This window comes from Alosa sapidissima, chromosome 10 (genome assembly GCF_018492685.1).
Source record: "Alosa sapidissima isolate fAloSap1 chromosome 10, fAloSap1.pri, whole genome shotgun sequence".
In the NCBI taxonomy this organism is placed as follows: Eukaryota; Metazoa; Chordata; class Actinopteri; order Clupeiformes; family Clupeidae; genus Alosa; species Alosa sapidissima.
Window position 1 is genome coordinate 5,264,657 of NC_055966.1, and position 16,150 is coordinate 5,280,806.

The window sequence follows — 16,150 nt, forward strand, 5'->3', positions numbered from 1 at the left end:
ACACTGCTGCTTGATTGTGTGTGCTACTGGCACTTCAGCAGGCTCTGCCAAACTGCCATTGAGAGCATCAGACTGCCATTGTGCTCCCATCACAAAGGGGCATTTGTTTACCACACACAATTTGCTGAAACAGATCTGCACCGCGCCACTTTACCTGCAGTGCCACGCACTCTGTCAGTGATCTACTGATTGTCTGTGTGTGTGTGTGTGTGTGTGTGTGTGTGTGTGTGTGTGTGTGTGTGTGTGTGTGTGTGCCTGTGCCAGTGTCTGTGTGTGATTTAATATGTGAAGACTAGTTGTGTAATCTTTGTTAATACTTTAACCCGAGTTGTTATGGTGATTTGTGTTTGAGTGTGTGTGTGTCTGGGCTTCACTCCTGTCTCTCTGTTTCTCTTTCTCTCTGTGGTCAGTGTGTGAGAGATGGTTTTATGTTTCTCTCTCTCTCTGTCGACTGCTTTATGTGGAGGCTCCCCTGCACCAGGGGAGGTCTTCTGACCTCAGAGGCGGGGGGTGCATGATCCCTGCACCCATCTCACTGCCTGTCAGGCTTTTATGTAGTAGTAATGGTGTGTGTGTGTGTGGGGGGGGGGGGGGGGGGGGGGGGGCTCTCCTTTTGGAAGCCCAGAGCTAGTGGGAGGAAGTGGAAGAGGGGAAAAGGGAACAGGATTGTCAGTAGAGGTCACCCATTTGACCTCCAGGGCCACACACACCTCACGCTTAGAAGCTACTAGTAGCAAAACGTGCATGGCCCTCATATACCTCTCACAGCCAAACACACACACTGCCAAATAGACCAGCAGCCCAAACAGTGAGCATCAGGACTCTTCAGGTATGTGGCCTTATTGTGTGTGACACTCTCACATGCCTCTTGCTTCCAGGCCGTCAGTCGGAGGATATGTTTAAAGAAGCCTTGTTAAGGTCCACTGTAGGGGAAAGCTCTTGTACCTGTGCCCTGTAGAGAACCACAGCCTGGCTACTTTGACTGGAGCCATTTGTCATTCACCAGATGTTCCCCTTAGAACAGTATCTGCACAGGAAGGTAGTCGCCCAGCTTAAAGTGGTATTATCTATTGAGAAGAGAATGCTGGCAGTGATACTGCTCTCTGTTGAATGGAGGTTGATATATTTCTGTATATGTTCAGGTGTGTTTCACAGAGATTTTCAGATGCTGTATAGGATTATAGAAATGACATTAACGTCTCTCTTTCTCTCTCTCTCTCTCTCTCTCCCCTCTGTCTCTCTTTTCTTTCTTTCTCCCTGACAGAAGAGGGAAGAAGCACAGCATCATCCTCCGGACTCAGCTGTCTGTGAGAGTTCACGCCTGCATTGGTGAGTGAGATCATGCCTCATTTCTGATACCATGAGTAAGATTTCCTACTCTCTCTCTCTCTCTCTCTCTCTCCCATACACACACACACACACACACACACACACAAACACACACACACACACACACACACACACACACACACACACACACACACACACACACACACACACACACACACACACACACACACACACTCATTGCAAGAGTTTCTCCAGTTTTTAAGGGCCTTGTTATTTCTTTGGGTTTGTTTATTGTCTGTGGTCATTTTCAAAAAAACAATTGAAAATGACATTTTTATAGTGTGTTTGCAGAATAAAGTATGTGTGAAGTGGCTCATAACCTAATAGGTTACTTGCCAGCTTTCCAGTATATCACTAATATGTTTTGAATTGAATTAGAGAAAATAGAGAAATGGGTTAGAGCTGTTCCCTCATCTCTCCTCTCCTCTCCTCTCCTCTCCTCTCCTCTCCTCTCCTCTCGTTTGCTCTTGTGGTTTATTAGTGTATTTGCATGGGTTTCAGTTTCAGGTACACACACACACACACACACACACACACAGTCACACACACACCCTCATGTCAATCATATCAGGTTTTATAGTTTAAGCGGGCTCTAATTCGCTCCTGGTTTAGTGTTGTTTGTGAGTGCCTCTGTGCGTTAGGCTAATGAGTGTGGTGGTGGTGATGGTGGTGTGGTACGCTGCTGGGCTGGGCAGTGAGGCGGCAGATGCATCAGGACGAGCGCTCTGACCGTGATCCTGCATGCCTTATAGGCATCCGCACAGACGGATCCGGTTCTGCAAACTATTACTGGTAAACTGCTGAGTCAGAGCAGCAGCAGCAGCAGCAGCAGCAGCAGGCCTGCGGCCCACTGAGGGTCATCAGGAACAGCACCACGCAGTCTCACCGCACTGAGAACTCAGGTCAGAAGGCCACTACAGAGTCTCGGTTCTATACAGCAAGACAGTGCTAAATTGCTAAATGTGTGTGTGTGTGTGTGTGTGTGTGTGTGTGTGTGTGTGTGTGTGTGTGTGTGTGTGTGTGTGTGTGTGTGTGTGTGTGTGTCTGCGCGCGCAGGGAAGGGGTGGGTGTAGTTCTTGCTGATTAATGAGATTCTCTGTTGAGTTCTACAGTGTGTGTGTGTGTGTGTGTGTGTGTGGGTTGATGAGGACAGTGTAAAAGAGTTAATCAGTGAATGGCAGTGAGAACTCCTGGGGCCTGGACCAAGTTCAAGTAACCTCCCCAGACAACAGCACTGCTGAGAGACATACACTCACATCACAGTGTAGTAGTGTTTGCAGCTCATGCTTACCCTGCTTACTACAGCCATTTAGCAGCTTTTCTATTGCTAAAATAGTAGGGAAATAGGGGCTAGAATGAAAATTTGCAGTTAGTGTTATGTGGCTTTTAATTTTCTTTTATTTTTACGTTAGGCTGGTATGGCACCATACTTGTCTCTTGTGTCAATAGGAAGTCACTGAATGTTTGGTATATAGCTGTATTTAGGTTTATGCACAGCACTGGACAAGAGTGGGTGGAATGCACTTGAACACTATAGCTTTGGTCTGTGTGAGTGTTTCTGGGTGCACTCGTCTGGGAAGCATACCGTCTGGGCTCTGAGCAAGGAGCCCCAGCCCAGTGTGTGGGTGATCTGACCCCTGGGGACCCACAGGCCGATGCCAGTGTGATCAGGCCCTGATGGGTTCAGCAGACGTGTTCCAGTGTGGTTCTAGCGGCCTGCTTTTGCAAGGCTAAGCAAAAGACCAGTAAAGACCAGTAAAAGTGTTGTATTGGCTTCCTCAAACAAAAGTTTCTTCTTTTTGTCTTACACTAGGTACTGTATCTATACGCTGTGTCTCTAGTATTTATCATGTGCAGGGTGTTTATTTGTCCATAGACAAGTGTGTGTGTTTGTGTGTGTGTGTGTGTGTGTGTGCATGTGTTTTTGTGTGTGTGTGTGTGTGTGTGTGTGTGTGTGTGTGTGTGCACGTGTTTGTGTGTGTGTGGTTTGTGTGTGCATGCAGAGGCACACGTGTCTCTCTCCCTCAGCCGGCTGCCTGTGCTGTGCTGTGCTGTGTGCCGTGTGCTGCTCTGTGGTGCTGCACTATGCTGGCGCTGTGGGGGAAATCAGCTCTGGCCTGTGAAAGCCATCAAGAGCAGGAACTGTCAGCTTTTTAATTTGTACTTTTCCCAAAGTGTTATTTAAGTGCAACGAGGACAGAAAGTGCTGTGTGAAAAGAGCGGCGCGTTCCCTCACTCACACACTCATTACCCCCCCCCCTCTATTCTCAGTGCTCACCCATCCTGCAGCTCTGCTGCTCGCCACACACTGCACATGGCTGGAAACTCTGTAGCTATTCGCTGTCACATAACAAGTCCAGACGAACGAGACAGTTCAATCCTCTGGCAAGACATCAAGAATCACAGATTCCATTTTGACATTACGGTTGCTTTAGCTGGTTAACTGTAGCCATGGCCACGCTCCATTGGTGCCTAAGATGGATTTAAGGTTGAAGGTGATGTTAGGCAACACCATAAGAACCACTCAAGAGACACTCTCTTCTCTCTGGTCTCGCTCCAAAGCTCTAAAGCTCTGACTTGACATCCAGGATCCCGTAATCTGCTGTGTGCCTTTCATCGTTTTTTATTGTATGTTCTGCAGAAGAAGGACTGGTCTCATTTTAAGATTGACTCTGTTTGTTTATTGATGGGGGAACTATTTCTGTATCCTCTCATTTGGTTATTTTTCGAGTAGAGTGGAACTGGGAGAGTTGGGTAATGAATCAGGTGTGTGCAGACAGGTCCAGACTGATAGCCAGATGACTCCTAGCCCAGAGGAGCAAGACTGTGCTCAGTGGACAGAGTGGCGTATGTATGGGGCCCTGCTCTAAATCAGCTCACCTGCACACACCTCACCTCTCACCACAGCAGGAAAAGGTCAGCTCCGAACAGTAAAGGTTGTCATGTTGAAAGCTATTTCTCAGCCCTCACACAGACTCTCTCTCTCTCTCTCTCTCGCTCTCTCTCTCTCTCTCTCTCACACACACAGACACACACACACACACACACACACACACACACACACACACACACACACACACACACACACACACACGTACACAGAAACGTATACATGGCCACTGGCTCACCTTATACCCTACAGCTTTTGTTGATATTGTCTCCCAGGAATGGGAGAAAGAATCACAAGACTATGTCTGTGTGTCCAATCTCACTCAGTCTCCACCAAATTACTTGTTACATAACTCGGGCGGGCGGGCGGCCGGTGCGGCCGGTATACCCCATCCCCCCCCCCCATCCCCGCCGCTTCATAGAGTCACGGCAATCAGTGTAGTCCTGAATGGGCCAAGCGCTCCAGCACTTCTCACGGAGCCTAATCACTCCCCCTGCACATGGCTTCCCGTTCGGGCTTGATCAGCAGTAATTGGCATGGAGGTCCTGGTGCTTTTGTGAGGGCTCGGCGGTGGGGCATCCAGAGCCGGTGCAGATTGATGGGGGCTGAAATGGGAAGAGACAGGTCAGGATGGAATTGTTTCCTTAGTGCTACCCCATGGTGGAGCTGACATATGGAGGCTAAACCTGTCTCTGTAATTAATGAGAGAGTCTTTAGCCCAGGCCCCCATCTTGTTAATCCATTAAAGAGGCTACATGCTACTGCAGCAGGCCTTTCTTCCTTCTCTCTCTCTCTCTGTCTCTCTCTCCGTCTCTCTCTCTCTGTGTTAGTTATTTCCTCTCTTCTTTTCATTGCTCTCTGCATTTTCTTTTTCTTTTCTTATAGCTTCTCTCCCAGTTGGTCTCTGTGACTTATACAGAACTGCTGCACTGCAAATTCCTCACACTTATGGTCCAAAGATGCATAAAAAGTTACCGTAGTGCCCTACAGAAAGCATGTCCATTCTCAGGGTGTAGTCTTAAAAATAGCATAGAGCTGAGGGATAGAGTGATCTGTTAATACCGTACTCTGCTACCGTTAATACCACTACATAAAAAATAAATGTGTGAGGGCCACTGAGAAGAGTGCTGCATTTTATTCGGGATGAGAATGCGGGGACGCAGAATATGGTGTAAGGGTGTGACTGGGCTCTGGTGTGGCCTTGCTGACCCGTTCAAACACATTTCCATCTCCATTTAAACATAGGGCCTCCAGCTGTCAGTGCCGAAGGGGTCCAAGTGTTAAACATCACAGACTGTGTTTATATACATTCTGTTTATTTCAGCAGTCCACTCCGCGAGACTGATGAGATGGTTAGGCCCCTATATGTAATCTCTCTCATTTAGCACATTTGCGGGTAACCTCAGCCAAGCACTTCAGGAAGGCTTAGCCGCATGGTGATGTACACAGCACAGCTTATGGTTTCTTTACTGCCCCAGAAAAGCAACAATCTTTATCAGATGGCTAATTTTCAGGATGAAGAGGCTAACACGCCCTTGCTACTTTTGCATGTTGTAAACCATGTCTTGGTGACAAGGCATAATCCAGAGCATCCTAATTATAGTCATTTTGCACACAAACACAGACACACACACACACACACACACACACACACACTCTCTCCGCTGAGGGATGGACGCTGCTCGTCAGACGCCTGTGCCGCAGGGGCTTTCTGGAGTAGAAACAGAAAGAGCGAGACAGACAGAGAGAGAAATAAAAAGAGAAAGGGAGAGAGAGAGAAAGAGACAGAGAGAGAGAAAGAGAGAGAGGGAGAAAAAATGTGTTTAGAGAGTGTTTACTAGATGAGCTAATGGTTTATTAAAGTGTGCCTGGCCAGGTCCCGTTCTGACACTGCGATTCGTTGTAATCAGTGCATCTGGGGTTTCAGGCTGGGGAACGTCAAAACAGCGTGCGTGGCGTAATCCATCTGAGCGAGCCCAGCGTGTGGTCTTGTTTACGGCCATTAAGCTCAGGGACAAATGGGAGCATAATGAATTCTACTAAATAAATATGAGGTAATGGTACACCTTGGCAGACAGGGAGGCCTGATCATTTGAGTCAAAGGAAGTCTGTGGAGATGATGGGAAATGTGTGTGTTTGTGTATGTGTGTGTGTGTGTGTGTGTGTGTGTGTGTGTGTGTGTGTGTGTGTGTGTGTGTGTGTGTGTTTGTGTGTTTGTGTGTGTGTGTGTGTGTGTGTGTGTGAACGGTTTCCTAAAGTCCTCCAATGCACCTCACACCTCCCAATCAGGCTGTTGTATGGGTAAATAATAGGCAGCATTTTCACTTGTACCTTATCAGGGACTTGTGGTTTCAGGCTCTTAATTTGGCTATTTGTATGGAGAAGTATACTCTCCTTTTGTCTCTCTCCCTCATTCTCAGTCAGTATAACGTCCACAGTTTAGTCCAAATGGCATTTTGCTTAATTTTAAACAAATGTAGCATAACCACAGTGTGTCATTTTCTCAGACTGAATTACCCCAGGAGAAAGGTTTGGAAAGAGGCTGACGTCCTTTCTCTCACAGAAAGTGGGGCTAGATAATCACTTACTGCCTCAAGCCATGTTAGAAAAGTCAATAATGAATGATGTGAGCAGTGAAAGAGCAGAGAGAAATGTCTTCATCTATGGCCCATGAAGCTAATCTTTTCTCTTAATTGTCCTGATCAATTTTCCAGAGCCTCTAGAGCGTCTTAATCAAATTTGTACAGTGCCGGTGAACAGTGAGATCAGTAGAGTCAGAGGAAGTGGCTCAGTGATCACAGCTGTGGAAAGACCCGCAGGTTGGCTGAAGCAGGACGATGTGTTGGGTTCAAACACACTCTGTCAAAGCCGTGTGGCTGACAGAGGCCTGCCGGCTCTAATGGCAGGTGACACGCTTGGAGAGCATTTTCCCTTTCTAACGAGCTGTTGTGGAAACTGCAGCCGACGTGCCTCTAGTTGACCCTGCTCTGATTCACTGCAGCCTTTGAGTGTCCTGATTTGTGTTTCGCCCCCGTGACGTTACGCCGATGAATTTGTAGCCGTTGGACCCTCGACCCGAAGCGGGGAACTGTCACATTCTTAACTTATAGCGGTAAATTATCGCTAATACTGTGGTTCTCTCCAGGCTGTAAACAATTTTTGGAAACATGTGGAGGAAATAAAGCAGGCGGAGCTGAGCTAAGCGTGTTCACAGCTGTGGAGCCTCGGAGGACGTCCGGAACAGTCCGGAACGCTGCGCAGCGCCTGCGCTGCTACTCCAATCAGCCTTTCAGCGTCACCATCAGTCCTCGGTCTGCTAATGCATTTAGGTTAATTAGCTGCTCGGCTGTATATACTGTCCTCACTGAGCTGTTGCAGGTCGCCGTGCGAGTCTCTGCCCATGCGTGAGTGCATCCTCAGCAGAGCGTACGTGCGTGCCTGCTCTCACCACGTCAGCAGCTCCCACTGGCCTTATTGCACCGCGCTGCAGCGCTGTCATACCCCGGGGCTGCTGTTTATCCTTCAGGTGTTTGTCTCTGGTGTCAGCACAATGACTCGGCCCTGAGTGAGCACACACAGGACGTGCCCGTTTCCAGTAACAGGGCTGGGCCTCCTCCCCTGCCCGGAGCTCAGCGTTTTCCAGCTCGTCACAGAAGATGCCACCCTCACCCACTCTGCCTCGCCCGGAGCCCGTCTTGCCCCTGAGGGCGTAGGCCAGACCTCAAAACATTGTGCAGTCAGGTGAAACGACCTGCGCCATTCAGTCCCAGGGTGTCATGTTACTCACCTTGAGCTCAGATACACATCCTCTCATGTCCAATCATCATGTCGTGGATCATCATATTCCCTGCTGGAACAACCCGTTACAGTACAGTAACCTACACACTAAATTGTAAATATTATTTTTATCATTGTGTTTGACCTGCACAAGGAAATGTAGAGCTGATGTCCGCTTGGCCCTCACAATGGCATCAGCCTTGATTAACCCAGAGTTCCAGTTTATTCCGATGCTCTTCACCGAGCTGCCAAGCTCCTACTGAGCAGATTGAGGAAGGAAAGAAATCTTGTTTCATAACACAGCTATTTGTGTGGCTGTGTGCTCCCAGAGGCCTACCTCGCCGATCGCCACGTTGCCAGGCCGTGCGGTCAGATGGGCCTGATATGTGGTAGACGCGGCGTTGTAGTCTGACTGGTAACAAAAAGACTCTTTATATGTCATGGGCTCTTCTCCTCCCTTTGGTTTAGCACTGGGCCAGTAGACTCCAAGTCACAGTCAGGCTCCAAGCTAAACAGTATGGTGCCAGGACCCCGAGAAGACGGCCAACCCAGCCGAGAGACACACTCTTCCAGCTCAACACAACACTCCAAACATTGGACACTGGGTTGGAGATGTGATCGTGAGAGCACATGGGATAGCAACGCTGTCGCAGCAGAGGGGCCATTTTGCCTGGCTCGCGAAGCCCTGAGTGACCACTCTCCAGTCCATTGACAATGTTTAAACATTGTGGTAAGACGGACAAAATCACAGTCTCCAATCTTCATGTCTCTCCCACTGCAGAGCTCATCTATATCTTGCTATATGGCTGCCCCACACCATAACATCATTTTACAGCATGTCAGGCTGAGTATCTGATTCACTGGGATTATAAAATGGTCCGAAACTCCACTTTTGGATACAATTTGGTCAATGATGGAGACATCCCCTGACATTTTTTGGCTGCGTCTGGATATTCCAGTGATTGCATGATAGAGCTTTTCCCCCGAGGAGGCAATGCCAGAATCTGGATGGGCACCCGTTCAGATGCCCGCATAGTGCACTGTCAAGTGCACCGCCCTGCCAAGTCTCCATGGCTATCGCCTCCAGCTGCTCCCCACTGATCTTAGTCACACGGCTTAGCGGCGTTATCATGAGATCCGCAGAATGCAAACTCTTTCCCCGTCACTATCAGGAAGGACATGCTGAAGATGTCTCCTGCTCTCTCTAAGGGCTAGTGGGAGCAGTTTAGTCTCTCTCTCTCTCTCTCTCTCTCTCTCTCTCTCTCTCTCGCCGTGTCTGTCTGTCAGTCCAAAGGCCTGTGCTGGAGCAACAATGCCTGGATTGTGCCCCCTTCAGCTTGCTCTGAGACAGACATCTGAGAGGCAGACTCACACAAACAGACAGATGCTGAAAGACACATGGCAATGGTGAAGGACACAACCACGTATATACAGACACTCTCCTGCACGAACGCATACACACACACACACACACACACACACACACACACACACACACACACACACACTCATGCACACACACACACACACACACACACACACACACACACACACACACACATGCACACACACACACACACACTCATGCACACACACACACACACACACACACACACACACACTCATGCACACACACACACACACACACACACACACACACACACACACACACACACACACACACACACACACACTCATGCACACACACACACACACACACACACACACACACACACACACACACACACACACACAGAGAGAGAGAGAGAGACACAGACACACTCAACATTTTTTGGAAAGCCATATGGTTCCCATTGGTGTGACCCTGTGACTGTTTCTCATACTGTAGCTTTGAGAGGAAAAGATTAAAACTGTCAACACGTATAGTGCACAGCCTCCACCCACCGTACACACACCTTACACACTTACCGTACACTCACAACTCTACACACTACAGATGGCCGCCACACAACCCGAACTCCAAAATCCACACACACACAACCTGCACAAACAACATAAACATGGCCGACATGTGACTCCTGACTCGCACCTTACAGCTAGAGAGCTGCTGCTGCTGTCTCAAGACTGAATAGGTAATACAAGCTCTTACACATGCCTTTACAGTAATTCAACGGCTGTGTCAACAGAAAAAATGACTAACTTTAGAGATAATCTCAAGACCCAAGGACATTCACTATTTCTCCCAGTGTTTGAAGGCAGCAAATAAAAGAGGTAGAAAGTTCATTGAAATGATACTATATGATGAGGTTGTTGCACCCACACTGCCATGAGGAAGTCAGATGAGAGGGCAGTTGAGTCATAACTCAGAGCTTCTGGGAATGTCCCAGTGAGACAGCCTCCAGGGTACCAACGAGTCCCACCGCGTCATTCATTTCATGCGAGATGATTTGTAAATGACTGTACCAGGCTGCTGCCATCCAAACTAGGGAGAGGACGGCAGCTGCTGCTACCCTTCTTAGTCACTATGAGATTTCATTTACTGAAGTGTCACGGCAGATGCAGTTTAATGAATCATAAGGCAAATGGATGTGGTAATGGGCCTGGACAAAGTGGCTATTTCTGCCCTCGAAAACCGAATTTGGAAAACTCCTCTCACCAAACTGGTTAAGTCCAATTGCTCAGGTCGTGGTGAAATGGAAACCTTCGACACTAACTGAATCATGAAAAAGTCAAGCACTGAATAATTACATTTTCCCACTAGAGTCATTCCCCTCCATTGCTTGTCATCCAGCTTTATGGAAGTTGTCAGGATGTGTGCGTGCAGACGCAGATGCAGTCAGGCCCATGCAGTCAGGTCCACAGCCCTGCAGGAACCCTCGGGCCCTCTGGGCAGGAGACACAGTCTGCTCTCGCCACCACATGCACAGCAGATAGGAGAAGCTGTCTTTGGCTCATCATGATGATGATGATGATGGTGGTGATGAAGATGACAAGGAAGAGGAGGAGATGGAGGATGCATTTGGAGGTTTTGTGATTATATGAGGCTGAAGGTGAAAGGGCTGGTTTGATGTAGATGTGTGGTGTGTGTGTGTGTGTGTGTGTGTGTGTGTGTGTGTGTGTGTGTGTGGTGTGGTGTGGTGTGTGTGTGTGTGTGTGTGTGTGTGTGTGTGTGTGTGTGTGTGTGTGTGTGTGTGTGTGTGTGTGTGTGTGTGTGTGTGTGGGCTCCATGTGTGCAGCAGAAGCAGGAACAGCCCAGCTCAGATAGCAACAGCAAAAGCCCTGGCCTCTCCCTGGACTCCAGCCCTCTCCTCAGGCCACTGTCTCGGCCACGTCTCCCTCTCTCTCCCTTTCTTTCCCCTCTCTCTCTCTCCCTCTATCCCTCTCTTTTCCTCTCTTTCCCTCTCTTTTTCTCGGCGTGTGTGTGTGTTTCTTTCTACTTTTGGAAAGGAGCCAGAGCCCGGTGGGCCTCTTTGAATTCCAGCACCAGCCCACTGATTTCCTCTTTCTCTCTCTCTTTCTCTTTCACTCTCCCTCTTTCTGTCTCTTTCTTCAACTCTCTGTTGCTCCTCCTTTTATCTCCTTTTTCCCTCTCTAAAGCCTCTTAGTGTCACCTTTCAGATGTGCCTGTAATGTGTCTTTGTTGTTGTGAGGCATGGTCAGCATGTCTGTGTGTGTGTGTGTGTGTGTGTGTGTGTGTGTGTGTGTGTGTGTGTGTGTGTGTGTGTGTGTGTGTGTGTGTGTGTGTGTGTGGAGACACAGCTGTGAACAGACAACTGTGAGCAGATCTGCAGGTAGGATCCTCGTTGCGGAGGGGATGGAGTCTGGATCCAGATGCCAGCCAGAGGTGCTCTCGACAAAGCTCCCCTATAGTAGACGCATGGAGCCAGCTCAGCTAATGTCTTTTGGAAGTCGGTTAGGATGAAAAAATTTGCCTAATGGAAATGTAATGCTTTCTGTCTGTGTGTTCAAGAGGGTGTGTTGCAATAGCTGTTAATGTTGTGTGAAAGGGGCGTAGTGGTGAATGTTTACTTTCACTGTATCAATCCTGGGCACATTGCAATGATTGTGCTTTGCAGTGTGTGTGTGTGTGTGTGTGTGTGTGTGTGTGTGTGTGTGTGTGTGTGTGTGTGTGTGTGTGTGTGTGTGTGAAAAAGGTCTTGTACATGAATCCCCTTGTTCCATGGCACCTGTATGTAGTATCGTGTAGAAAAGCTCTTTGCTCTGGTGAGCAGTGCATCGTGAGATAACCTCCGTGGGCCCTCATCATGGTGCACTATCACATGAAAACAAGCCTCCTCTGTCTCCCGAGGGTCGGCTCGCTACAGTAACGTGGCCTCACTGCTCACAAATCAAGCCAGCCTTCACGGGAGGATGAATTGCCGGGGTGACATCACTCCGTGAGTGTTGTAGATCTCTCACTCTCTCTCTTATCTGTCTCCCACAGTCCAGAGAGCTGAAGGGTGGCCACAGTGTATCGGCCTGTGCCTCCGCACCATTGTCCCTCCACTGGCCATGACACACCTGCGAGTTGTAAGGGAGGCGCAGAATCAACATGTCACAGCAGCCAGTGAGCCCTGGAGAGCCCTTACTGTGTGTAAGGGAGCGTTAACTTAATGCTGCATGCGTGTTCTCACGCACACGGTGGTTTCTCCCTGCCTGGCGACATGTGGAGGCTGTTCTGAGGCCTGTCAGTAAGTGGTTCCTGATTCTTCAGGGGCCCTCGAGGGTCATGCCCTTTTAGCTTTTTATGGCGGTGACAGAGTGACCCAGAAAAGTTGACACGATGCAGAGTAGGGAGGCCAAAGCCTCCCCCCCCCCACCCCACCACCCCACCAGCCAGAGCGCTACATTGTAAACACTGTGAGCAGGCAGGCCATCAGGTGTGCGCTTGCCTTTATCAGGGCTGGGAGGGGAGGTGTTGAAGGCCAGGGCTATTCTGAGCAGCCCTGATGTCAGGGCCCAGGCGGGGCTGTAAGGAGCGCTGGTGTTTACACTGGTGGGCTTTATTAAAAACCCAATATCCTCTCCACCGCCAGGCCTCGTGTGTCGGCCTCCCCCCTCTCACCCCTCCCCAGACCCCCGTCCACCTGTGGGCTGCTGAGAGCGGACAAATCACATCCAGCGAGAGACGAGAGCCCTATCAAGTCAACGACTCCCCCGATTCAGTTTACACTCAAAACAAATGATTCCCCCCAAATCGTTTTGAATGAAGACTGGCACTATATAAGGCAATGGAGCCCTGAGTCATTTCCTATAAATCACTGGCAGTGTGTGGGCCTCCTCCTCCTCCTCCTCACAGGGAAAAGGATGATTAAAGCGTTTCTGTGTGCAGCGCCTGGATCACGCAGAGGGCAGAGAGTCAGGCCGAGACGGGTCCTTCCTCTCTCTTTCTGTTCCCTCTCACGTGTGCTCTGGAATGTGCCATGATTACCCTTGGCCGACATGAAAGCCTCGTCTCGCTGGCGAACGCCACACAAGGGCCAGACGCTGCTCAGTCATGGACCAGTCGCTGCCCCCCAGTGCTGCCCGAGCGGAGCTGGAGGCCTCTCGTCGCCCATTCAGCTGGAGATGAAAAGGACTGGGGAGAAACGTGAGGGGGTACCTGGAGCTTGTTTCGAGCGATGGTGGGGGGGGGGGGGAGAAATGATCCATCACAGTGTGCCCCATCGAGCGCTTCCCATCTCATCCTCCATGACAAGTGGCAGCGGCTCGGACCGTGGGATTCCGTCTCCCGCGCGGCACCCAGCGCTTTCCCAGCAGCCCCTCCCACCCGCAAAGCCTCTTCAGCAGCAGCCGTGGCAAAAGTGCCGAGGCCCTGGCGGTGGAACAATGGCCGCCGCTCCGCCAGAGCCTCTGTTTATTGTTGTCATCTGCGCTTAAGTCTGAGTTTCAAAGAGGAACAGAGACGGGTTTGTTTGGCCTGGACTGGGTAAGGGGGACGAGGGTGGGGGGTGGGGTAGGTTGTGTGTGTGTGTGTGTGTGGGGGGGGGGGGGGGGCGTCTGAAGTGATCTCGCGTTTCTGCGCTTCAAAGTGAAAACGGGCCTTTCAGCGTGCGCGGGGGAGATGAAGTGCGCCCGTGAGATGGAGTGGCTCTCGGCCCGCTCCAGGCCCCTCTCTCATCAGTCAGCTAACGTGTCCGCCATTGTGTCAGCCCTGTCAGCAGCAGATTCCCTCATATCCGCTTATTGTGGCTTCATCGCGGCAAGTCCGGAAACAAGCCGCGGGCAGACCAAACTGACATTAAACAATCTCTCGTCTCGTCAACAAAGGCTCCCATTTGGGCCTTTAGTGTGTGTTTACAAATATACTGTAAACAACATGTGAGGACATGCATTAATCAATGAGGTTTCCAAGACATCACATCATCAGACCTCTCCACCACCAGTCATTCAAGCCACATTTGTTTGTACTAGGCCTTTAAATCTCCTTCCTCGTTAGTTGGCTTGGTTTCTCCTCGATGATGTCATACTGTTGGTGTAGAGTTGGCGCACAGAGACTCCTGTGCTTCGCTACACTGTATCAGACCCCTCTCTCATGACGCTCTACTGTACGTGTCTGCCCCCACACAGACACAGCCATGGGATGCACTGGGCTGCAGTGGGAAAATGACCAGTGCAGAGAAACACCTCAGTGACCGTCCCTCAAAACATGCATTAAAAGTTAGAGGTCAAGACTACATGCAATGTACCAGGTAGACGTAGTTTTTAAAGAGAGATGAGTACTTTACAGCGGTTCATCATTTCTGTCTGTCTGGCCTTGTTTTGACCCACTGATATGAGACTGTATTACTCCCACCTAAAGTCACCATCTGAGATTTAAGCCCGTCAAGATGCAGAGTAGGGTCAAGCATGACACTTGTTTCTGTGAACCTGCTGACCCGTAGACGGGCCGAGTGGCGCTAAGTCACCCAGCTGCAGATAGCCAAATGCAACAGTCTACACGAGTTAATCTCCCCTTCCGGATTAGGGAAGTAATGTTTCAACTCCTCTGTACCACTGGGAGAGTTCAACCCCCTTGTGCTGTGCCTCTCTGCTGACAAAGTCCATCCAGGAGGATCTTTTGTCCACAGAAGACTTTGCCCGCTCACTTCGGGTCAGCTTATTTCACAGGGTATTTACGTCCGCTCTTGTATGCCGCCAGGGATTTGAATTCGGCTGAGTGTACAGGTTCTTTCTGAGTTCCAGAGAATAGGAGGGGGGTGGTGGGGGGGGGGGGGGGGGGGGGAGTGAGCAAGGACATGAGGGGCAACCTTCTCCTTTCTTGTGTCAGCTGCTCGAATAGCTTCCAGAATCTCTAAAATAGCAGCAAAGGAGGCTCCCAGCATGCCTTGTTATCTGAAGCCTCTGTGCAGCTCCAACCTGCCAAAAGCCTCACCATGCACTCCCCTCAGATCCCTCCTCTATAGCAGGACATGACCGCTGCTCCCACGTCCACACCAGATCTCTCCTCTATAGGCCCTTTCAAGAGAGTTCCATTATCAGCATCAAAGTTGGCCCCACAAGGCTTCCGTTTTAACATTCCATATGTTATCCTAATGCAGAGGAAGTAGATTGGGAACCAAATAGAACGTTCAAGCATTGTTTTTGTTTTTATTGTTGAAAGGGTCTATAGCAGGACCTGACCACTGCTCCCACGTCCACACCAGATCTCTCCTCTATAGCAGGACCTGACCACTGCTCCCACTTACATACGTATCCCTCCTCTATAGCAGGACCTGACCACTGCTCCCACTTACATACTGTATCCCTCCTCTATAGCAGGATCTGTCAACTAGTCTATGGACTCTGTTACACCTTAATAGAATGTAATGTGTCACTATCTGATTGTGCGTTGTGCCGACAGTCTGTACTTGGCCGGTTTCAATTCACTCCCCTTGAGCGTTCTCTGCTTAACATTCTATGACTCTGTAGTGATCTCTCTCACCCTCAATCTGTCATGTGCTACCTGTTTTTCCACGTGAAGTGCTCTATGGGTGACCTCTCTTTTGGTTGTTTGCCAGTTTTTGATTTCTGTGTCTATTCAACAAGGACCAGACCTATATACAGTGTATCAGTGATAGGAAAATGGTGTTAGTAGGACAGGAGTTTAAGTTTTTCCCCACAGAGTGCTTTTTTCTTAAGACTACTTGTATAGTCATGCACACACACACCACACACACACACACACACACA

General features: G+C 49.6%; 1 protein-coding gene across 4 annotated transcripts in view; it reads left to right on the top strand.

Annotated features, from left to right (window-relative positions):
- The window catches only part of fhod3b (formin homology 2 domain containing 3b), a 106,311-nt gene that overhangs the window by 14,312 nt on the left and 75,849 nt on the right, over positions 1–16,150 (top strand). For all 4 annotated transcript variants that reach the window (XM_042107408.1, XM_042107409.1, XM_042107412.1 and 1 more), the window contains exon 3: positions 1,265–1,329. In XM_042107408.1, coding sequence (XP_041963342.1) covers positions 1,265–1,329 — 65 coding nt within the window. The remainder of the gene's footprint in view (positions 1–1,264; positions 1,330–16,150) is intronic.